Source organism: Eptatretus burgeri, chromosome 5, assembly GCF_056783735.1.
Source record: "Eptatretus burgeri isolate ZD-2024b chromosome 5, Ebu_testis_v1, whole genome shotgun sequence".
NCBI lineage: Eukaryota > Metazoa > Chordata > Myxini > Myxiniformes > Myxinidae > Eptatretus > Eptatretus burgeri.
In genome coordinates, this window is record NC_140965.1 from 88,655,011 (window position 1) to 88,679,111 (window position 24,101).

Genomic DNA, 24,101 nt, shown 5'->3' on the forward strand with positions numbered 1-24,101 from the left:
GCATCACAGACAGGCTGGTGTCCTCTTTCTATTTTATTTTATCGCCTCTCATCCGGTCTAGTTCGCTGTGGTCTCTCAGTCCTCCAGCACATGCAAACTCCTCCAGGATGCACACGTTCTTTCAGTACCTGACTCCTGGTTAAACCTCAAAAATCCAGACTTACCACACAATTTAACTCTTTTCTCCTGTTTGTGGAACCACATTATGGAAACGGTTCAATCACACTTCCCTCCAGGGATTCAAGGAAGTGATGCACCACCATCTTGCATCACGCCCCCCATCCCAAACTATGATATTTTCTATCCTCATTAACCCTATTTAATTCGATCCTCTTACACGTTGCACTGTTTCCTCCCCTACTCTCTCTCTCTCTGTCTCTGTCTGTGTCTCTCTCTCTCTTTCTCTCTCTCTCTCTCTCTCTCTCTCTCTCTCTCTCTCTCTCTCTCTCTCTCTCTCTCTCTCTCTCTCTCTCTCCTCTTTTCCTGTTCATTCCTTTTATTGCTTGTTGTGTCCAACTTTTGTATTCTTTCAAGCTTCTGGGTCTCACTATCTGCCATGACCTTTCCTGGGAAAGCCACATTTCAAACCTCGCCTCCAAAGCCAGTCGCCGACTGGGAATCCTCCGTTGTGCAAAGTCCTTCCTCAGCCCACCTGAGCTCCTGACCACTTACAAAGCTTTTTGTCTGCAGCCTGATGGAGTACTGCTCTCCCCTCTGGGCGGGTGCTCCTGCTTCCCACCTTTCCCAGCTCCACGCTGTAGAAACCAAGGCATTTCGGATCATTGGCATCTCCTGCAATGAGGCTGAGTCTTTGGGCCTCTTACTCAATGACCGCAGGTTGGTCGGTGGTCTTTTTGTCTTCTACAGTCTCCTGTCCAGCCTCGCCCCCCCCCTCACACTCTCTGCGATTTGTCCCCACCACATTTCCACAGGGTGCTTAAGCTCCGCCAACAACCCCCTTCTGGTAAAACTACCCAAATCACGAATCACTGCCCACCTTCACTCTTTCATTCCTCTTTCTTTCCCGCCTTTGGAATAAACTCCCTCACTCTATTCATTCCCATTCTTCCCTCCAGGCCTTCAAAACAGCTGTTCACCACCACCTCTTATCATCCCCCATCCAAATCCTCGATCTTTTCTACACCCGATAATCCACCCAGGCCCACCTCCTTCAAATTCCCTGCTTTCCTTCCTGAAAGTCCCTGTAATGTCCATCTTCTATTCCCCATGTTCCCTGTCCCATCCCTCTCCCTTCCATAGAATTATCTCCTAATATCTCTGTTCCCCACTGTTTTGTCCTTCCCACTCCCTCCCCTCTTGTCTCATGCCCATCTTGATGTGCGTTGTGTGTTAGCTCTCATACGAGCCTCGACAAGGTATACAAAAAAAACACAAAAAAACTGTGGCCCCACTGTCCCATTGTCAGTACATTTCTTTTTCAACCTCTACCACCTCGCTCTTCCATGAGCCGAGATGTAATATTAAAGAAACTAGTCGATTACCCGTCCCAAGGACGGGTGGCAGAGGTGTGGTTGTTGTTGTCTGTTCTGTGGTAGGCACGTGATAGCACTGGACCAATCATGTTTGGTGATGTGCCTCGGGCTATGTAGCTAATACTTGGCGGCCTCGGCTTCACTTTTTAACCCCCCTAATTTTTACTCCTTTGCTTGTGATAGTGAGCTGAAAGGTATAGCAATTCTGAGTCATGTATACTAAGTACAATATCGCTGAGTTTCGTGGACGGTTGGTGCTTCATCTAGGAGGAGATACTAAACACTTACAGTAGCTCCAGTATAGTATAGATTGTCAGTTCAGCAGTAAATTTGAAATTTCATTGACCATGTGTTTTTTTTTTATTGTCTTTCATGCAGAACAACTTCCTGGTTTTTATCACACTCAATTTCCTCACATTGCCATGAAGTGAATTGCAGACATGTGGATTTATTATTTTGCTGATTGTTTATTATTAAAAAAAAAAGATTTCCTTTAGGGTGACATTGCTGTTTTAATGAGGTTGTTATAATGTTTGGTTTGTTGGCCTTTCCCTTGACATGAATCTTGTCTTATGCAGAGGTTGCAGACTTACCTTTGAGCTATCTCGTCTTAGTTTGATTCCCAACCTGATTATAAACTGTCACTTGGTATATTGCAGGCAGGAGGTTACATCAATAAGTTCACCGTCCCTCCGATGTGACGTGAAGCTTGGGACCCGTCTCATTGCATTGCTTTCTGGTGGACATTAAAGATCCTTTGGTGCCTGTTGATAAATATGGACCAGTTATCTGCAGCACCCTGAATGTATCTAAATTTCCTGCTCTCTTAACTGGCTATTCAAAGTCTAACACCTCAGTTTGAGCTTTGGCATTGTATCACTCACCACGGTCCAATGATCCATGGTAGAGCATGTAACATGCCCAGTAGATGATAAATGGGGCTTCTGGGGTGCCCATTCAAATGAATGGGGGGAAAGGGAAAAACTTTCTGACCCCACCCCAAAAGCTCAAAATAGGAGACTCATGTTCTCCCCACCTATCCCCCTTCCCTCCCATACAAGCAAATGTAAAATTGAGACTATGAAAGATTGAGACTTACTGATTAAAGCACTTCTTCCCTTTTATATTTTCATTCCACTCAAACAACGAACCAACAAATATTTGCCCATGTTCTACTTTAGGGAATAACTTAATTTTCTTATAACATTCATTTCCATCGAGTATATTCACAAAGAATAACTTGGAACTTGGTTCTTGGTTTATGTGTCTTTGTTGAGCGAGCCCTTTCATTTTCGTGTTAAAAAGAGTCAAACTGCTTGAGAACGGCTGCCTCGCCCGACTCATTTCCTATGTGGGACACACCCTGAAAAGCCCATTGTTGTGGCATCTCCCATGATGTCATCAACAGGAGGCTATTTATTACCAAAGCGAACTTCGTTCTTATTTAGAGAATTTTGAGTCTTATTCAGAGAATGGGGTATTTAGAAGAGAACTTTGACCTTGCAGATCAATCGTTTTCACAAGATGAGAGGTGAGATGCTTGAACCCATTCATTATTTGTTGTTTTATACAGAATTATATCACTATACAACCAATAATTATTGTATGTCTTTTTCTAACAGGTTGTCCCCAATAAGAACATCGTTGATAACTGATCTAGAACAGGAGGCCTTTGAATTACATGACGAGTGGCTAAAAATGAATAACTTCCTTGAAGACATTCAATCGTTCAGAAAATAATTGAATTACATTTTTGTTGGCTGGGAAAAAATCTCTCACGTCCTCTGACCTTGAATGAGTCGAGTCAAAGGTGAGAAATTATCCGTCTGTCTCTTTGTATGTCTTTATGTCTTTGTTTCTCTCCATCTGTTTTTATCTCTGCCTCGTGTGTGTGTGTGTGTGTGTGTGTGTGTGTGTGTGTGTGTGTGTGTGTGTGTGTGTGTGTGTGTCTGTGTGTCTGTGTGTATGTTTATATGTGTATGTGTGTGTGCGTCTCTGTCTCTGTCTTTGACTCATTATTTTTATTTTTATCTTGCCAAAACGAAGTTTTTGCAAGATATGTTAGTCAGCTTGTATGTTTTTTTTTTGTTTGTTTGTTTGTTTGTTTGTTTGTCTGTAATCACATATAAAAAATTCTGCAGAGCACAGTTATCATTGCAAATTTTTGTAACTTCGCATATCAGAGGCCTATAGAGGTCCCTTTCAGTGCATAAAATTTTGAAGGTCAAGGTCAAAGGTCAAGGTCACTTTGTCACAAATCAGGGGAGTCGACGAAACCCTTATTTTTTAAGTAATTTTGATCGGATCGTCTTCAAACTTCATGGGAATATAGTTCATGGTCTGGCACTCAGCTGATTAATTTTTGGTGGCGATTGGCCTTGACCTTCATGGTTAGCGCCTCAGGTCAAACATATTTGACCCCAAGGTCAAATTTTCAAGTTTTAGGAACCATATCGTGTAGTACCTCAAATTGAACACCTCGATGAGTGCTTTCTAGATATGTCAAGCTTGAGACAGTATGACGTCATTTGGTGACGTTATGAGGCAAACGCATATTTTTCATGGTTACTCTGTAGAACGATTCTCATCGGAATCTCTTGTAGGCAGATATTCCTCAAGGAGTCACTCCTGGTTGATAGCAGCTCTGTTCACCTCAGTGTGACCTTAAAGAAGTCACACGTGGTCACCTTTTGGCAAGATACGGGTCACCCTGCGGGTGACATTTGTTTATTTATTTTTCAGTGTAAACACCTGTCCAGATGAACCAAACACACAACTTGATCTTCTGGAGGTAAATGTTATATTTATTATTTTATTAATATCATAATATAATCATCTTTATATACCCTAATTGTTCTTCCCTCTTTGTTTTGAACACAATATGTTGACCGAGTTTCAAAATCACAAACCATCAGACTGCTGCGAAAGAAGATTTTGTTCAATGTTATTACTTTTGTTTAATTATAAATGCTTTCCTTATAATTATCTGATTTTGAATTACAAGAAAAGAATAAAGGAGATGTAAAGGGGGGGGGGTTGGGGGAAGGTTAGGGTTGGGGGAGCGCACCTACCCCCCAACGACCCACCACCCCCCTCATCCCTCTCTCTCTCCTCCTCGTGTGTGTGTGTGGGGAAGGGTGGGTGGGTGGGATGAGGGGGGTGGCGGGTCAAAGGTGGGGGTGCACTGGGGGTGGGGCTTGTGGGAGTGGTTGGGGCTTGTGTGGATGGAGCTTGTGTTGATGTGGCTTGTGTGGGTGGAGCAATTTTTAAAATTAAATAAACATGTTGTGTGTGTGAACTAATAAACTAATCACTAATAATGTGGATATGATGGGGAAAGGGAAAGTTCAAGGGAAAGTTTATAGCAAGTTGAATAAAACTCATATTTGCGATAGGGATTATACACAAGCTAAAAAGGTTTTGGAGAAGTTTAATATAAAGAATCTTTGAAAATATCATGATTTGTATCTTAAAACTGATGTATTTTTATTGGCTGATGTGTTTGAAACTTTTAGAACAGTCTGTCATAATAAAAATTCTGATGGATTAGACCCCACTCACTAGTAAACGGCCCCGGGTTTGGCTTGGAGTGCTATGTTAAAAATGACAAAACAGAATTTGGAATTAATCAGTGATATATATATATATATATATATATATATATATATATATATATATATATATATATATATATATATATATATATATATATATATATATATATATATATATATATGCTTTTAATGATAGAGAAGGCTAAAAGTGGAGGAATATCTGAAGTATGTTCCAAGAGATATGCTAAAGCAAATAACAAATATCTTCCTGATTATAATAAGAATGAGGACAACTCTTACCTGATGTATTATGATGCTAACAATTTGTATGGGTGGGCTATATCTCAATGTTTACTTATGGAAAACTTAAATGGGTTAAAGAAAAACATTATGAAAAAGTTTTACAAGACATTGTTGTCTTCTTCTTCTTCTTCTTTCGGCTGCTCCCGTTAGGGGTCGCCACAGCGGATCATCCGTATGATCCGCATAGTGATTTGGCACATGTTTTACGCCGGATGCCCTTCCTGACGCAACCCTGGTCACCCTTTTCAAGACATCGTTGTCTCCTCTCAAAAAGAATTGGATGAAGCTGAAGTTGGATATTATTTTGAGGTTGATTTAAAATATCCAGAAGAACTTCATAACAAACATAAAGACCTACCTTATGCCCCTGATAAAGAAAGTCCAAGAAAAGAATGGTTAAGTGATTACCAGCAGTCATTTAATATAAAAGGTAAATCTACAGAAAAACGACTTACTACATTAAATGATAAAGAAAGTTATACTTTGCATCAAAGGAACTTGAGACAATATTTATCTGCTGGGTTGAGAGTGACAAAAATTCATAAGATTTTGAAATTTAAGCAGTCATTGTTTAAAGAAGTATATTGATTTTAATACAAAAAGGAGAACAGAAGCAAAAACAGATTTTGAGAAGGACTTATAAATTAATGAATAATGCTGTATTTGGAAAGACTATGGAAAATGTTTGGAATGGACAAAACATAAGACTTGCTCCATCTTGGAAACAGGCTTCAAAGTTAATTAATAGACCAAGTTTTGAGCGAGCGGAGGTGTTTTCAGAGAACTTTTGTGCTATTCATTTGAAAAAAAGAGAGTATTGAAATGGATAAACCTATTTATATGGGAACATCAATTCTTGACTTGTCAAAGTCGTTAATGTATGACTATTACTATAATAATTTAAAATCAAAGTATAAGGATAATGTGTCATTGTTGTATATGGATACAGATAGTTTTAGATTAGAAATTAAGACAAGTGATGTAGATGAGGATATGATTGAATATATATATATATATATATATATATATATATATATATATATATATATATATATATATATATATATATATATATATATATGATACAAGTAATTATGAGTCAGGTGATGTGTTGTTTTCATCACAGAATAAAAAGGTTATTGGTAAGTTTAAAGATGAATTGGGTGGGAAGGTCATGAGTGAATTTATAGGATTGAGATCAAAGTCTTGTGCTTTCACGTATATTGATAATAATAATATTGAAAGGTGTGATAAGAAGCTCAAGGGAATAAAGAAAAATATAATCAAGGAAACAATAAACTTTAAACATTATTACAACTGTTTAACCTTAAAGAAGGAAGAGTAGAGAAAAATGAATACAATAAGAAGTTATAAACATCAATTATATCCAGAAGAGATAAATAAGAAAGCATTCGGAGCTTTTGATGATAAAATATATATTTTAGAGAATGGAATCAATAGTCTCCCTTATGGTTATAAGTATAAGTGTTAGGATATTGGATTGGGAATTTTAACAGGCTATCGCCGTCTTTTTACTGATTTATAAATGATAGAACCAAGCAATAACCAAACTAAAGAGTGGAGATGTAATCAGCCTTGGTATTTAAATGGGAAACATAAAGAATGTGAGAAATATCAAATAAGTCTTATTGAAGAAATAACTGGGGCAAAAGTAGATAAAACAAATAAGCAGATAAATTTAATTACAAATAAGTTGGAGGATGTAAAGAAAAAACTAAATATCCTTGAATGGACTGAAAACTTTGATGGTTATCAATTGAACAATGGACAAACAATTTACTACAATCTCAAAATGATATGTGGCTCAGGAGGTGGTCAAATAAGAGCATGAAGAGAAGTTTATCATTTCATTATGCCTGGTGTTGGCTTAATGGTTTGGTTGGTGGGCTTGGGATCCTAGGATCCTGAGTTCAAACCCCCCTCAGCTGTTGAATTAATACCAGGTGGGGTTGACTCTGCCTGTCATCCTTCCGAGGGTGGCAAAATGAGTGCCAGCTTGCTGGTATCCTGTGTCGGAGTGGCGACCCATCCAGGATTGTGCCCAATAGCCAAGGAGACTGCTTGAGCAGCACCAACGCTCTGCACAGAGTATGGTCCCAATGTATGGATGGATCATTTCATTTCTGCTCAACAAAGACACTTCAACCAAGAAGCAAGTTCTTCTTTGTGAATATACTCGATGGAAATGAATGTTTTAAGAAAATTAAGTTATTCCCTAAAGTAGAACATGGACAAATATTCGTTGGTTCGCTCTTTGAGTGGAATGAAAATATGAAAGGGAGGAAGTGCTTTAATCAGTAAGTCTCAATCTTTCATAGTCTCAATTTTACATTTGCTTGTATGGGAGGAAAGGGGATAGGTGGGGAGAAATTGAGTCTCCTATTTTGAGCTTTTGGGTGGGGTCAGAAAGTTTTTCCGTTTCCCCCCATTCATTTGAATGAGCTTCCCAGAAGCCCCATTTATCATCTACTGTGGCCGCAGTAAGTAACTCGAATGGTACTCGGCAGAGCGCATACTATCGCCAGGCTGAACAGTTTACATTTTCTGTCCCACTGATAGGCCGGATCTGGATCCGGACCTTAACCAAAATCTAAGGGGGTTGTTCTTGATGCCAAATCAACTCGTCCACCAAGTTTTGTCATAATCCATACAAATCTTTTTGAAATGTACATATGTATTTTTTGGCTCCATCTCTCAATAGTGAAAAATCACAAATTGAAAAGTGATCCTTTCTGGATCCAATCCGGATTGTCACCAAAAATGAATTGATTCGTCCTTGTCACACACACCCAAACTTTCCACCAAGTTTTGTCCGAATACGTCCATAACTTTTTGAGACATCGTGCTTTATGTTATTTTGGCCCTGTCTCTCAATGGTGAATAATGACTGACAAAATGTGGAGTGATTCTTCACCAAAATCGAATCAGTTTGTCCTTGTCACATACCCAACCTGTCCACCAAGTTTCGTCCAAATCTATCCATAGCTTTGTGAGATATCCTGCTTGCAGACAAACAAACAGACAGGGTGATAAAACAGCCTCCGTCCACCTTCGATGGTGGAGGTAACTATGACGATGATAATGAGACAATGATGATGACAATAATGACTTACCTTGTTTTGCTTTTGTAAGTTAAGCCATAGCCTTTTTCTGCAGTTTTGTTCTTTCCTGATGCCAAATGCATTTCTTTATGAAATATTGATGACAGTTGAACTGAGTTAAGATGCTGGTAATCGTTAGTAATATATGACAGCTGCATCATTCTTTTTGTGAACTTGGGGTGGGATTGAGGGGGTGGGGGTGGAGGGGGGAGGGAGTTGATAAATGTCTGCAAAAGATTAGTTAACATCAATGTTGACATCTTCCTCCTTTCTTTCAGGGCCTTGTTATTTTCTCCCTTATATTTCTCGTCGCACTTGTCATCTCCATCGAAAAGCTCTGGAATGAGGAGTGGGACATTTTGGTGGTGTCACTAAGGGTATGTTGAAGGCAATCATTTCTCCAGACATTGCATTGCAAATATCACGAAGAGACAGACTGCCATCACTACCCTAGTGCATTCATGCATGCGTTTCAGAAGCTAGCTCATCATTGTATTTTCATTTCCACTCATTTCCAGCAAGCCTCATCGGGCAAAACCGAGTGTGTATTTTCTCTCGTTACATCTACACCCTCCTCTTTGTATATAATTGAACCACTGGCTTCAATTTCTACGCTAATCGTCCTGACTGCTGAAATTTATCAGGTGGATACTTACTCCAATGGGCATGTTTAGGTCCAGGCATTATGTCATCCATGAAGTATTATGCAAAGAACGGGATTGCGACTACTTTCTTGTCATCCAGTTATCCCTTCTAGTCATTTTACCTGACGACGAGCATTCATGTGCTGTCAATTTGGAGCACTTCCAATTTACAATTTTGCACGCTTTATTCACCTCATCAGCATGCATTGTCGAGTACAAATGTATAATTAAGATGCCTGGTGATTAGGAAGGATTGTGATTTAAGTGTATGATTTTGAGACTGCTAAGTTGCAGTCAAAGGTGCAGCACTATTTGATTACTGGAAGCATTCATAACCAGCTTGGGCCGAGTAGCACATGATTGTTTGGGGTTTCCGCTGTTTGACCTGCTATGAGCCGCGTCACACCCAAACAAATTCCTATCCTGCTGAACCTCACCAATTGTGGAGGAGGTCCAAACTCTATCTTCACTCTGGCATTGGGGTGCTCACAAGTCTAACATTTCCGTCTCAAAGAAACAGCCCTCGATAGGTTGCTCCTCCATTGTCATAGGTTTCGGCAGTTTCAGCTGAGACCCACTCAAGTGAAACCCATACCAATGAGGGCATTGAAAAAATAGTCTTCACCTACTCTACCACCTAACCACTTCCATCATGTGTGTAATTTTGCATGAATATATTTAAAGATTTGTCCATTTCTTGGCAGCACCATTAATTAAATGATGGAAGTAGTTGTATGAATAGCTTGGGATTTGGCAATAGCACGCATAATTTGCGTAATTATCTTTATGTATTTATTAATACCTCCGGACCATGACCTAAAGCCTCTATACCTGTCACCTGTCTGTAGGCCACAGCTCCCTTCCTTCATGTCGGAGCTGTTCTGGCATTCTCGTTGCTCTCCTGGCTCTTTGTCAACATCTTCATGCGTAGTCGACACCTGTGTGAGTATCAGAGCACTTGACGTTTTGATCAGGTATAGTTGGGCAATTGCATGACGCATCTCAAGCCATGTGAACTGTATATTGGGAAATTTATTCATTCATTCATTTATTCCCTGCACATTCATTCTTTCTTCATCATCCACAACTTGGAAAAAGAAAAAATTGTCCTGGAAAAACATTAATATAAATTAATTTACCTTTAATAAATTAATTTACCATTAAAATAACAGTTCCCACCTTATTTTGGGGATTGGTCAAGTAACGTTTTATTTACTTTTTTTCTTTTGGCTAAGTCTTTCACAAGCTGGCTGGGCAGGCCTGATATTGGACTGCAGGTGAAATTGGACATGAACTTGTAATTTGTTCAAGGTACTGGGGATAACTCTTATACTTTTCAAGAACGACACCGTGGGGTCTTTTAAAATGTCTGCGGTTATTTCTTGCTCTGCCTAATCATTACAATGAATCATCTTTAAACTTTCCAAATACGTAAATTTAACTATAAACTACCATGATGCGGAGATAAAAACGGGCTTGATGGGCAAAATGGCCTCCTCCTTTGGTCTAGCTTTCATTGTGCAGACATTTAGTAGAAGCCTATAAAGTTTTGTGGGATTCTGATGCAAAGTTTCAGGAGCGTTAATATTGCTTATACAAGACAGTGTAGTTCGACAAGTAAACCTTCATTTACTTTAATCTCATTTGTTTTTGGATGCTTCTCGAGAGAGCAAATGCTGGCTTACTTCTGAGCACATGTGACCCGGTGGTAATCAGAAATGCAACAATTGAACCCTGAAAGCTCCGTGCGAGGGATTTTTCATTTTGGCCAGTGATGACTGTGTGTATGCTCGCTCATTATTGCAGTGTTGCATGGTCAAACAAATGGAATGTTATGCTAAACTGTCTTGGTTCAACCATTGCTGCAAGACCTGCGACTTCAAGATAAAGCCCCTCCACCCCCACCCGCACCTCCAATTCTCATGAGATGGTGTCATAATCCACATGAATATGACTATATCACACTGTTGTTTGTGACCCAGAAAATTCCCTCGTGAGGCCTTTCTAAATGTTCACAATCACCTCCATCGGTGTCAGTTTGGTCTTTGGGGGATTACATGGAACGGTGCCTGAAAAAATGTAAATTTTAATGGAAGATTATTGTGTGTTTGTTTCTTTGTGTATGTGGGTGTGTTTGTGTGCACACAAAGGCGCACGTATTACACTGCTTGGGGTGTATTTATTGCCTTTGCTGGGCCTGTACCTGCTACCCCTCTTGATCAATTCCCCCTGTATCTTGCGACGAGAACAGCTGAATCCTCGTCCAAGGATCATCGCCCATCGTGGTGCCTCAATGGTGAGTTAATCTTGATATTTGGCGGAAAACTCACCTTTTGCACCGAATTCTACTTTGGCAAAGTTCGAGCTTCAAAGGTGACATAAGGCAAGCCACTCTATCTGAAATAATGTGGACTTTTTTTTGTATACATGATCGAGGCTTGTGGAAAAGCAAGCGCAGAATGGAAGGCAACAAAATGGAAAGGGTGAAATACCAACAGTGGATAGAAGTGACAGTGAGATCAAGGGAAGGATAGAAGTACACATTAAGCATGTTGAGAATAGAAAGGGGAAAGTGGGGATGAAACACAGAAAAGGAACAAACTAACCAACGCTAACAAATGAAAAGGGATGAGGGAGGCGGGGGGGGGGGCGGAAATCGCAATAATTTGGAAAAAGGAAGTGCTTGGGAGTGGGATCATTTGGGGTAGAAGAGATCATCAGTATGGATGGGGAATGTCATGAGGTAGTGGTGATCAGATGTCTTGAAGACCTGGAGGGAAAAATGGGACTAAACAGTCTGGGGAAGTTTTTTCACAGGCAATAAAGGATGAAGAGCAGTGAGTGGAGGTGAGCAGTGAGCCTGGATTTTTGGAGCTTATCAATAAGAGGGTTACTGGCAGAGTGTGTGCACCCTGCATGAAACCTGGGAGGGACAGAGTCAAGAGAGGGCGGAAGGTACAAGACTAGAAAGAAGGCAGTAGAATATGGAGGCCATCTGGCAAACCCTCCTATGTCCTCTCTTAACAATCCTCTTGAGGAAGTTCAGTCATTCACACTCCTGGGTCTCACTGTCAGCCATGACCTTTCTTTGGCAAAGCATATTTCAGTTGGCCTTCAAAGCCAGCCACTGACTGGGCATCCTTCATTGTACAAAGTCCTTCCTTGGCATATCTGAACTCCTATCCACCTACAAGTCCTTCATCCCCAGCTTTATGGAATACTGCTCCCCCCTCTGATCTGGCGTCTGTCTCACACCTTGCTCAGCTTAATGCCATGGAAACCAAGGCCTTTACGATTATTGGACTCTCCCACGATGAAGCCGAGTCCATTGGCCTGTCACTTTCCCATCACAATCATGTCAGTGGTTTCTCTGTCTTCTATCACTTTCTTTCTCGTCTTGCACCCTCTGCTCTTTCCATGCTTTGTCCCCAGGTTTCTGCAGGGCTCACATACTCCACCCTCAAACTCTTTCTGGTGAAACTCCTAAAATCCAGGATCCCACCTGTAGAAAGAACTACCACATTATCTTCAATCTCATTCTTCCCTCCAGGTCTTCAAGACTGCAGTTCACCACCATCTCAGATGGTGGTGAACTGCAGTCTCACCCATCCAAAAAAAACCATGATCTTTTCTACTCCAGTTAACCCCCTCCATCTCCAAACCCCCTTCCTAAATTTCTGATTTTTCCTTCTTGAGAGTCTGCTTCTGTCTCTATTTTGTCCACTCCACTCCATGCTTTCTCCCATGCCCCTTTTTCCTCTCCACTTCCGGTTATTTGTCCAAGTCATTTTATCCTTCAACCCTGCTGTTGTTGTTTCCCCTCTCTTTTTACTGTTCCTTTTGTTGTGTTGCATTCTGATCCAGTCAGTGTTCTATCCCTTCCACGAGTCTTGATTTTGTATACAAAGAAAGGAGAAAGAGAATCAAATCAATTTATTGGTAAAATTAAACTTCTGGAAGTGGTTAGTTGTATGTGGATGTAACACAAGCATGATGGACCAAATGACCATGTTCTTCTCTTCCTCTCTTGATCTACATAGAAACAAATTCTAATATCCAGCCTCAATTAGCCACAGTAAATACCTCGTTTTAAATATTATCCACATAATGAATCATTTTTCATGTATTTAATAATGTATGAAGCTGTTGGTACTGCCAAATTTGCAAAAGTAATGTAACCTTAGTTGACCATAGTACCCTTTCGTCACAGTGTTTGTTTCATTCATCATGGTTACATTGCGTAGAGGAAGACAGGTGTTCACATGTAAACAAGCTGCAGTGTGGATTTCTTCATAGTGTCGGAGCTGCTGAACCAGGCATCAACCACACTTTGAGATAGCAAGAAGTATGACTTGTAGCTGTTCAGGGATGTCCAAGAAAACCAGACCACTTGCTACCCACAGTCCAGGCAGGAATTTGTAATTTGGGGGTGTCGGCGATAAGCCGCCGCCTCCTGTTCGCTTAAGACACGGTGGGATCTTTAACGTCCACAAACAACCAGTGGTGGCAGATGGTTCCTCTTGTTTAGCATCATTCCGATGGGCAGCACCCACATTGATTGCTCGCCCTGTATGTGAAACACCAGGGTAGCAGTTTATAGCAGGGTCCAGGATTTGAACCCAGGCTAGACAGTCTAAAGGTGAGTGCATGTATCTCTAGGCCATCCTGTTAGCCTTGTCTCTTTAATTAGCAGGGATGCAATGGCATGATATTGTTATTGAGGTTTGTACAAAATCAAATGAGTGACTGAAACTCTTTGCTCTTTGTTTGATGATTAGTTGATTTGTACCAAATTCTCTCTTCATTGGTTATTAAGATTTCTGCAAAAGAACACTCAAGGATTTGGGTCATTAGTTACAGACAATGCATCAGATAGATATTCGTTGGTCATTCTGAACCAAGTGGGGAAGCATATTTTGTAAACTTTTCCAGGTTGCCCCAGAGAATACTTTGATGGCATTTGAACGAGCCTTGGACTTTGGAGTTTATGGATTGGAGTCTGACGTGATGTTAAGGTCAGAATGCATTTGCTTGAATTTGTATTTGTTTTTGCTAAAGCTGAGTTGGGGTGTTGCAGGTGGTCAAAGAATGGATCACCCCAACCTGTTTTCATTTACCAAGACTGTTGGCATTTTCCATGAGAGATTGTTTCAGTTCTAAAACCACTGCTAGTAATTCTGCCCGATGGTACTCAGCATTTTAGTTGTAATTATGATGCCTCTAGATCATCATCCACCACTCTGCTGAATCCATCTACAAAACCTGAAGATCTGGAAATAAACAGTATGAATGCAAAATCTGATGCTGAGATTTTACCAAGATGGATATCTGCTTCTCCTCACAGCGAGCTGTAAAATATGGTCCAAAGACATCTCGGTGTCCCATAAGCCATAATATAAAGGGGCATGACCATGGAATGACCTATCGGTATCGGCAGCTCTCAAAATAAATGGGCAGCAATTGTCATGGGCAACTAGGGGCTCTGAAGAATGCTGGAAGTTTGCTTGGTGTTCACCCTAAAGTTGAGGCACAATTGCAGATAATCAATTACAGGTTAAAGAAGATAATCCGATGTGTACTCCATAATTCCCAGCATGCACTGGTGCTTCTAGCAAGTGTTGCTCTGCAGAAGTCGTACAGCAGGCTTTCAAATTCTTAATGTTTGGCTTTGAGAAGTATTCGCTTCATGTTTGTACCTTTGTTATGTTGCTTTGGCAGTGCAGGTAATCTTGTCCACCGATGCACACCAATACCAGCCTTCGGAGAGACTTGCATTCCATTTTGATTTCTATCAACTAGAACAAATGCAAATGTGTTCCCTTGACCTACCCAGCACCGATGGAATACCCTTCCTCATGCATGACTCGGACTTGCGTAGAACTACCAACGTGGCCATGGTCTTTCCCGATCGTGCTGCTCACCGTGCCGACTCGTTCAATTGGACGGAGCTTCAGCAACTCAATGCTGGACACTGGTTCCTGGAGGTGTGTGCATGATCGTGTGTGCTTTAAGGTTCTTTGTCTTGGCTCATTATGCTATGGCTTTTCCTTGCTTCTGTAATTTACAAATAGCTTTTGTAATTTACATATTACCAGCATTGGGACTCCCACCCTCCCAGCAGGAATGCCCATCTCGGCCCACCTTCAGTGGGCAAATTAGGTTGGTGATATTTCCACAAAGTCATAGTTTCTTCTGGAACACACTATACACTTAGAAAAAAATTGGGATATACTGGAACCATATTTGGCCTTGCTGGACTGTCAAGATTTTGTGTAATATAATGGTACAAAAATAGAATTTTCCTCAGTGATATGTTTGATGCCTGGTGTTGGCTTAATGGTTAGGGTGGTGGGCTTAGGATCCCAGGATCCTGAGTTCAAATCCCACTCGGCTGTTGAATAAATAAAATCAGTACTGTAAGTGAAGAAATGACCGTGTTGAGGGGGAGTGTGGAAGGTGTTTGGGCCGCAATGAAGACGGGTAAGGAAGACGTGACGGATAAAATAACGGCGGTTGGACGAGAAGTGGATAAACTCGGACAGGGGATGATGGAAATAAAGAAAGGACAATGGCAATTAAAAGTGGAGATTGGGAAAAACACAAACGCGATACAAAATTTAAAAGAAGGCCAACAGGAAACAAAGGGGGGAATTGGGGGCCGTAAAGGAAGAGTGTAAAATGAGACACGAAGAAATGACGAAAATGGTTAAAGAGATGGGATGGAAGGTTGAGACGAAGAACCAGGAAATGGGGAAGCGATTAAAGAAACATGATGACGAGACAAAAGAGTGTGTTAGCAGAGCAAAGAGGGAATTAACAGAGACACAAAGGGAGATAGAACGGGTAAAGGATGAATTACATAAAGTAAAATAGGAGCAAACACAGATAGAAGGGAAGGTAAGGGACATTAAGGTGGAGCTTGTGGAGTGTCTTGAGACCCGATGGAAGCAGCAGGATGGCGTCCTTCAGTAACAGAGGGAGAGAATACGCATCCCTCGCAACAGAGCGTGACCAGGTGGGTCCAGTGAAGGTAATGCTGTGCAAGGTGAAGCAGGAGCATGATGCGAAAGGGTACATGCCAAGTTTGGGGGGGAGGGGGGCAGAGGCTCCGGAGTCTCTTGGGCTAACACAATCCCCCAGTGTGATTGTGCCGGAGTATGTTTAGAGTGCGAGTAATATGGCATGGTCGAGTGCACAAGACGGTGCGGGGCGCGCATCGACCCAGACGGGGTTGACGAATTGTCCGGGTGAGTGGCTTGGGCTCCGCAGGGGTAAAGCATCGCCGGAATCCAGAGGGTCCGCCCCCGCATTATTTTGTCCCTCAAGGACTGGTGAGTGGGACTCGGAACCCGGGAGGCCGAACGGTGCCGCTAGCTCCGTACGATGGGAAGACCGACATGCGGGCGTATTTGGCCCAATTTGACCACGTGGCCAGGCATAATGGCTGGATCGCGGACGAGAGTTGGATCCATTTTGTGGCGGCACTGTGCGGTGCGGCGGCTGAGGTTCTGACCACAATGCCCCTGGGAGCAATGATTTTGGCAGGCCTCCGTTCGGCCCTAAGTAATCGATTTGGAATAGAACAGCAAAGCAAGCTTGTTGAAGCTCAGCTCAGTGGGCGAAAACGGCAACCTCATGAGAAAATGGGGGATTTGGCTTATTGCATTTGCCGCGCAGTGGAGATCGCGCATGCGAACATGGCAGCACCCTACCAGGAAGACCTTGCCCTGGACTATTTTATCCAGGCTCTTGCGGGCACCACCGACACCCGGGCCCTGCTGATGACATTTCGGCCGGTAAACCTCCAGAAGGCGGCTAACACTGCCGTCCGATGTTAGGCAGCGAAGCCGCTGGCCAGAGGGTCCGAGTGCCATGCGATAACTGTCCGGCAGGTGAGCCTGGTTCCGGGACTGGTCTTGGCACCCCAGCGGAGCTGGAGGGAATGGTCTGGGACATGGTCGACCGCCGGTTGGCAGGGTCTGGACCATGGCAAGTGGCTCGCAGGAGGACATCTGGTGGGCCATTGGTAAATACCCCAATTCAGAATGAAGGGGGGTGCAATTTGGAACATCGGAGGCATGCACCGTACGCGGTTAAGTGCTATAACTGTGGACAAGTGGGCCACCTGTCACGGGAGTATAGAGCCTTCACGGGAGTCACGGGAGTGACAAATCCTTCATCTCATAATACGCTCATTGACCAGTGTGAAATCAATTATCATGGGAGTCAGCTTATTGGACATAGCTGCAGCAACTCCGTGGGCATGGTTACCTTCAGAGACACCAGACCAATAGTCAGTGTAACCATCCGCCATTATCTCATCACTTTTGTGGTCTCTGTACCTTAGAGTGCTGCATTACCGATATTCGGAGAAGCTCCTTCCAGGCATCCACCCGAAGGGACCGCCTCAGGTTAACCCAAGGAGACTACCGTCTGGTGGGCGATACCTCAGCACCACTCCGCCACAAACCAGCATAATCTGATCCATTAAGTCTCCCCCATGCTTTTCCTCCTATCAAAGAATGGGTGTCCCGAAGGCTTTGCCCCAATCTCGTCATCCAATGAGCTGTCCTGTGAAGAGCAGCAGCACAGGAGGTACTCCCATGAAGTGGGTTTTCAGTTTTCTTTGCATTTATGGGTTTTGCAGTTGGTTTTCCTTAAATTTATTTAATATTGTTGCGGAAATGGCCCTTACTGTGTTATTAAATATAGGATTAGCACAGATCCCCCATTAAATGCATGTTTAGCCAGGTTGTTCAGTAAATGGACGTTACATGTGTGTCGGGAGATGGAAGAGGCTGTTTATTGTTCGTACAGTGGTGGTGGACCGAGAGGTTCTTCTTCTTCCTTCCTCTCTCTGGACAATCTTCCCCGCCCAGCGCTCTGAGGGGGAGTGGCCTGGAGAAGGAACTGAAACTGAAGGGAGGAGCCAGTCGGCTTTGAGGCGAGCGAGCGCCGGAAAGGCAGGGTGGATCTGCCGAAGGAGTAACTGAGCCTGAATCTCTGTTGGCTTCGTAAAGGGGCGCGCCCCAAAAGAAAAGGAGGAAGTGAAACTGAGAGGCGAGCGAGCGCCGGAAAGGAGAAGTGAAACTGCAGTTGGCCAAGAGGCGAGAGGGAAACTGAGCGCACCGAATCTGCCATTTAGCAGTAAGAGAAACGGCCTGCACGTCGAGTCTACCATTTTGGCAGTGGGAGAGGCCGCCTGCACGTCAAGTCGGGCGATCGACTTTGTGGAGGAGTGATTTTGGCTGGCGGTGCCTCCTCGGCCACGGACCCAGCCTGCGGAGCCCAACACCTCGATTTGGCCTTGTCTGGTGAACAGGCCAGGCCTGTACTTGTATGCTTGGCCTTGTGCAGGGCCAGCTGGAGCATACCACCGTGGATCTTTGCTCTAGTGCAGTCGAGCTCGCGGGGTCTGAACGTGCCGAGGCTGCGTGCGTGAGGGCTGCGACAAATGAACGACGCCGCCATTTTGCCACGTGGCATGTTCGAGCTGAGTGCTCGAATCCATTGACATCGGCTTGTCAAGAGCCACATTCGGGCCTTTGACACTTTTTCCTCTCGTCCATGAATTGTCACCAAGTACTCTGTGTCTTGTCTGCATGCTGTCCATGTCTTGTCTGCATGTTGTCTAAGGTTTATCTCGTTAGGGTCCCCTTCAAAGCCCGTAATCCGTAGCTCCCTAGTTAATAATGGGTTATAGATTAATTATAACTGTCGTGAATGCTTTGCTTGTGTTGTGTTTCCCGATGTGTCCCCAATAAATCTGGTTGAGTTATACGAGATTTGCCGCCTTGAATTAATTTGTGCCGCGCTGAGGAACGATCCGCTCAATTTGGATATAAAACCAAAATGGTTACAGACTGGCAGAATTCGCTCAGTCTCTGACAAAACCAGTCTATAACCGGGGTCTATTCCCCAACTGGTAAGGTCCAGGTGTACATTGGCATCGCGATTCGAGGCGCGTGACCCGAGGCCTGTGCCGAACCAGCCGGCGTTGTAACCCCGGAGACGGCGGTGGTTAAGTGACACCAAATATTCACATTTGGCTGTCGAGAGAAGGGTGTGAAAACCCAAACTGGCTACGGATTGGAGCCGACTTGGGTGGCATTCAAATCCTCCCACCGTGGATCCTTAACACTGGGGTCAAGAGTCGGGTGCGAATCCCGCTACCGCTGAATCCGCAACAATATGTTTTCCTTCAATCCAATATGGATGTCAAACCATGTGATCTATGATGTCATTGTGATCACACCTTTGTCCACGTGGGTAGTGAATTATATATTTAAAGTTTTGCATCAGTTCGTGAAGTTGTTCCAGAGAAAAACGTTTTAAAAACTTTTTCCGTTGATCCAATAGGGCTGCCAAACCGTTTGAACTATGTCATCATACTTGTCAAACTTTATTCCATGTGGCTGGCAGTTTTGTAAGCACTCATGTAAAAATCATTGCTCGCAGTTATAAGTGGCAGTTCTCAGGATGGACCCGCCATGAGAAATGTAGTTTGATAAAAATGACAAAATAGGACTGTATTGTCGTCACAACGGGTGGCGTGGGACGGCATCGTCATTGGAACCGTCGGCATGGTACAGCATGGTCATCGGAACGGGCGGCATGGAATGGCATCATTATCGGAACGGGCGGCATATGGGATGGCATCGTCGTTTGCATTGGCAGCATTCAGTTCCTGGCATAACTGCTCACAGTTATAAGTGGCACGGCCAGTTAAAATAAATTTATTTTTGCTTGGTCTAATGAAATAAGCAGGGAATTGAACGGTACATTTACTTTGGCTGGTCATGCCATGCAAAACCAGAAGTATGCCTCCTCCTTTCCAAAATTAGATTCCTCTCCATTAAATTTGCATTGTTTATGGTTAACCTTTATAAGGTATTACATATTTGCAAGGTAATACGATGATGCCGATGTCAGTGCAACCTTTGGGCTTTTGTTGTTTCCTTCCATGCAGATGCTGTTCCTCTTGTGTAAATGCCATTTTGCATTCTTCCTGAACACATCATTATTTATAGATCCATAACAGACCCTCACTGACATCACACCTTTAGGAATTGACAGTTTTGTATATTTGTATAAAATATGTATAAAAGTATAAAATGTATAAAAGAGTAAGGAGTAAATAAATAATGATTTTTCTAATTTGATACTTTAATAGCTGTTCTCTTCCTTGTCTGTTTGCCAAACTGCAGGAAGACCCTTTCGGTAATGTGCATCAGCTGTCTTCTGCAGAGCGGCAACATGCTTCCTCGCAGTGCTTGCCTAATCTCACAGGTTTACTAAGAATTGCGGCAAAGGGCAATGTGTCGCTTATCTTTGATCTTCGTCAGCCACCGGCCGACCATCCATTTCGAAAATCCTGGGTGAACGCTACTGTCGATGTAGTGCTGGCCTCTGCACTTCCGCAGAACCTGGTGAGTCCTTAGGTCAAGCAGCTTGTCATCCATATTTAATGTGCAGCCATAACCAAAGCTATTTGTTCAAGAGATTCTAATCTCTCGTTTTCAGATGCTTTGGTTGCCATGGGAGCATCGGGATGTTGTGCGGGTGATTGCCCCAAGATTTCAGCAAGTGTCCGGTCAAAAGGAACTGCCTGAACGTTTGCATGAGCAGCATTATGTGACGGTCAATCTGCGTTACACCGATCTGGCACAACCTGATATCTGGTATAGACTCTGGGACGGGTTAGAAAAAGTAGAATGGTAGAAACGTATGGTATGGTAGAAAAAAGGCATTATCAATGATATGGTAGAAATGGGCATTATCAACACCCCTTCAGGCTCATACGTTTGGTTTTGTGCATCCTTGTATCCCTTCACAACATTTTTTTTTTTCATCAGATTAGCATACAATAATTGGTTGTTGCCCACAATATGGTTTATCCATGTAAAAATCGACCACCACATTTTGGCCAAAACAAAAAGAGACTGAATAACTGAAGGAAATAATGACTTTTATTGTGTACACCATTGTCAATCGTAAAAACAACAACAACAACAACAACAAAACAGACTAATTTGGATCCAAATCACTTTCACACAACACTGTCATCCGTCATGATGTCTGCTTGACCCGCAATGCATTATGGGACGTTATGGGCACTGCGCTACTGATTGCACACAGCTTGGCTCTTCACTCGCACTATGTTCTTTCCATGTGTAAGCCCCACCCACCAATTGCCATGATTGTTTGCCATTTTAGAAGTAGTTAAACAGCTTTAAAAAGTGACATCAAATGTGGTTGTTACTAATACTGTGCATCTACTATAAATGGATGGTGTGTGTGTGTGTGTGTGTGTGTGTGTGTGTGTGTGTGTGTGTGTGTGTGTGTGTGTGTGTGTGTGTGTGTGTGTGTGTGTGTGTGTGTGTGTGTGTGTCATGTTTTTTTGTGGAGTTCTACTGGAACCTTCTGATGTGGAATGTGATGCACCAAAATGATTGTCATGATCTCCTGAGTTAATTAGGCTAATGAACTGCAAAAGACCCAGAAGAATTCTCATGTTTTAAACACACGCCATGTTAAGGTGTATAGGGCAGCTTAAAAGATCCTTCCACGGCATGGCATTCTAATTACAAAATAAATAACAAAAATAATGCGAACATTGTAAAAAGCATATGTTAATTAATACCAGATATATTAACAACAATAAGAGTCATATAATTTGATCATAATAATAACAAACGTATAATCCCCACCCTGGCCCAAGCACATCTGGTCATGATGGAAGGCAAGCGAGAATGCTCCAGTGGTACAGCAGGCAAGTATGCTACAAAGCCATGAAGACCAATGAAAATTTGGTCCAATGGACCAACGGGCCCACTAGTTATTTGAAAAAAAATTATATACAAAGTCGAGGCTCATGGAATAACTATAAAACAGAATGGATACTTACGCAACATTAAAAAGGGAATGGCAGAGAGGGTGGAAAACACCAGTGGGACAAAATCAGCAGCAGCAGGGACCAGGGGAAAAGCGACAGACAGACAAAAAAGGGATGCTGGTAAGAATGTGATTGAGGGGAGGATATACGGGGTGGACAATATGGATTCAGAGGGAACCTCTCAGGAAGGAAAACCTGGAAATTGGGAAGGAGGTGGGGTGGGGAAAGTGGTGTGGTGGGTTTAACAGTGGAAGAAAAAAATCATGGTTCTGGATGGAGGATGATCCGAGATGGTGGTGAACAGCTGTCATGCAGACATGGGGGGAAGAATGAGATTGAAGAGAATGTGGAAGTTATTTCCAGAGGAGGGCAAAAAGAGGAATGAATGAGTGAGGGTGAGCAGTGAGTCCAGATTTTGAGTTTCACCAGAGTAGGATTGCTTGTGGACCACGCACACTCTGCAGAAACCTGTGGGTGGAAGGGGGAGGGGGGCGGGATTGTTGACAAAACATGAAATGGGCAGAGGGTGCAAGACTAGAAAGGAGGTGGAAGAAGACAGAGAGACCACTGACCTGTCTGCAATAGCAAATTGATTGACTCATAGACTCAGCTTCATCGTGGGAGATTCTGATGATCTTCTTCGAAGGCCTTGGTCTCTATGGCATCAAAATGAGCAAAGTGTGAGGCAGAGGCACCAGTCCAGAGGGGAAAGCAGTACTCCACACACGCACACATTACATTCTGTATTGTATTGTGTCGGTGTGTGTGCGCACGTGGGTTTTTGTTTGCACAGCAGATTCTGCACGACAAAATAAAAATAAAAATAATAATCACCAAGTGCTTTGCGTGTTTCATGCCAGATAGTTTGAAGGGTAGCCAAGCTTAGCCCCTTATCTAGAATGGCATTATGCCTTGTTTGGGACGATTTCCAGAAGACAAAAAAAAATGTGTGTGTGCCGTATTTTTGGCGTACAAGTTGAATAGGCTAATTTTTATTTCCTTCCTTCATGGATAAGTCTAGTTAGAGTATCATACGAAGCTAAATCAATTATGGTTGCTAGCAAAACTGTCAGTCACTTAGAACAATGGAGGTGTTAATTTCTCCCTGATACTGTCACAACACATCAGTATGTATGTACAGGGATGACCTTTCAGATAAATTAGGAATGTAAATAGTTTTTGAACATTTTTGTTATCATTTAGAGGTACAGTATTTAAAAGAAGCTGCACAATCATTACCAGCACTGGCTCATAACACATTATATTGTTGCGGTTCTGCAAAACGGCATGCCTCTAAGGCAATGGCACCCAACATACAGTGATCCCCAGGTAGTTATTTCATTTGTCTTCGTGCAGCCAGACCTTCACCCCCCCCCCCCATGTCTAATGGTTTAATGGGACGAAGTGCATTGCGTGGGTTTAATAGCTGGGTCTAATAATTATATCTCTATCATCTTTTCAATCTTGATTTACATCCAACCCTTTCCTTTTATCCATGATACAAATCGAAGCAAGCACACATACACGATAGCAGGCACCGCACCCAGCCAGCCACCCTTGGAGAGAATTACCACATGAACAAGCCCGCGTCTGGGCTGTGTCGCGTCGGATGTGCGCACGAGACCGCTTCCGGCCCCAGAAGCCAGGCAGGGCAGGGCTATGACCGCCGTGGCCCAATAAGAAAGGGCGATTCGGGTCACGGTGCGTTGCTTCCGGTTGTCACCACTCCCTTCGCTCGAGGCTTATAAAAGGTGGGTCGCGAAGCCGTCCGCTCTCTTTTTTTTTGCCTGCATGCCTTGCCTTCGTCTTGGCCTGTTTGCCTTGCCATCTCCTTTGCCTCTCTCCTTTGCCCTCTCTTCACTGCTCGTTATTTGCCTGTCGCTGCATCTACACTCAGGGTTAGTGTGTGACAGACGTTCTTCTGGGAGTGCGGAAACGTGTGCTCCAGTGCGGAGCACACGTTTCCACGAACCCCGGCAAAGTGATTGAGCAGGTGACATTGCTCAAACGGAGCGTCCCCCAAAGCGTACTGGGTTGCATGGTCGGCCGACCGCGCCAGGTATTGAGAGGCCATTAGTTCTCATCTGCCC

General features: G+C 43.1%; 1 protein-coding gene across 6 annotated transcripts in view; it reads left to right on the plus strand.

Annotated features, from left to right (window-relative positions):
* The window catches only part of GDPD5 (glycerophosphodiester phosphodiesterase domain containing 5), a 65,668-nt gene that overhangs the window by 26,209 nt on the left and 15,358 nt on the right, over positions 1-24,101 (plus strand). For all 6 annotated transcript variants that reach the window (XM_085882818.1, XM_085882819.1, XM_085882820.1 and 3 more), the window contains 7 exons: positions 8,751-8,849; positions 9,965-10,058; positions 11,267-11,412; positions 14,049-14,131; positions 14,950-15,100; positions 20,324-20,545; positions 20,640-20,797. In XM_085882818.1, the coding sequence (XP_085738944.1) occupies positions 8,751-8,849; positions 9,965-10,058; positions 11,267-11,412; positions 14,049-14,131; positions 14,950-15,100; positions 20,324-20,545; positions 20,640-20,797 (953 nt within the window). The remainder of the gene's footprint in view (positions 1-8,750; positions 8,850-9,964; positions 10,059-11,266; positions 11,413-14,048; positions 14,132-14,949; positions 15,101-20,323; positions 20,546-20,639; positions 20,798-24,101) is intronic.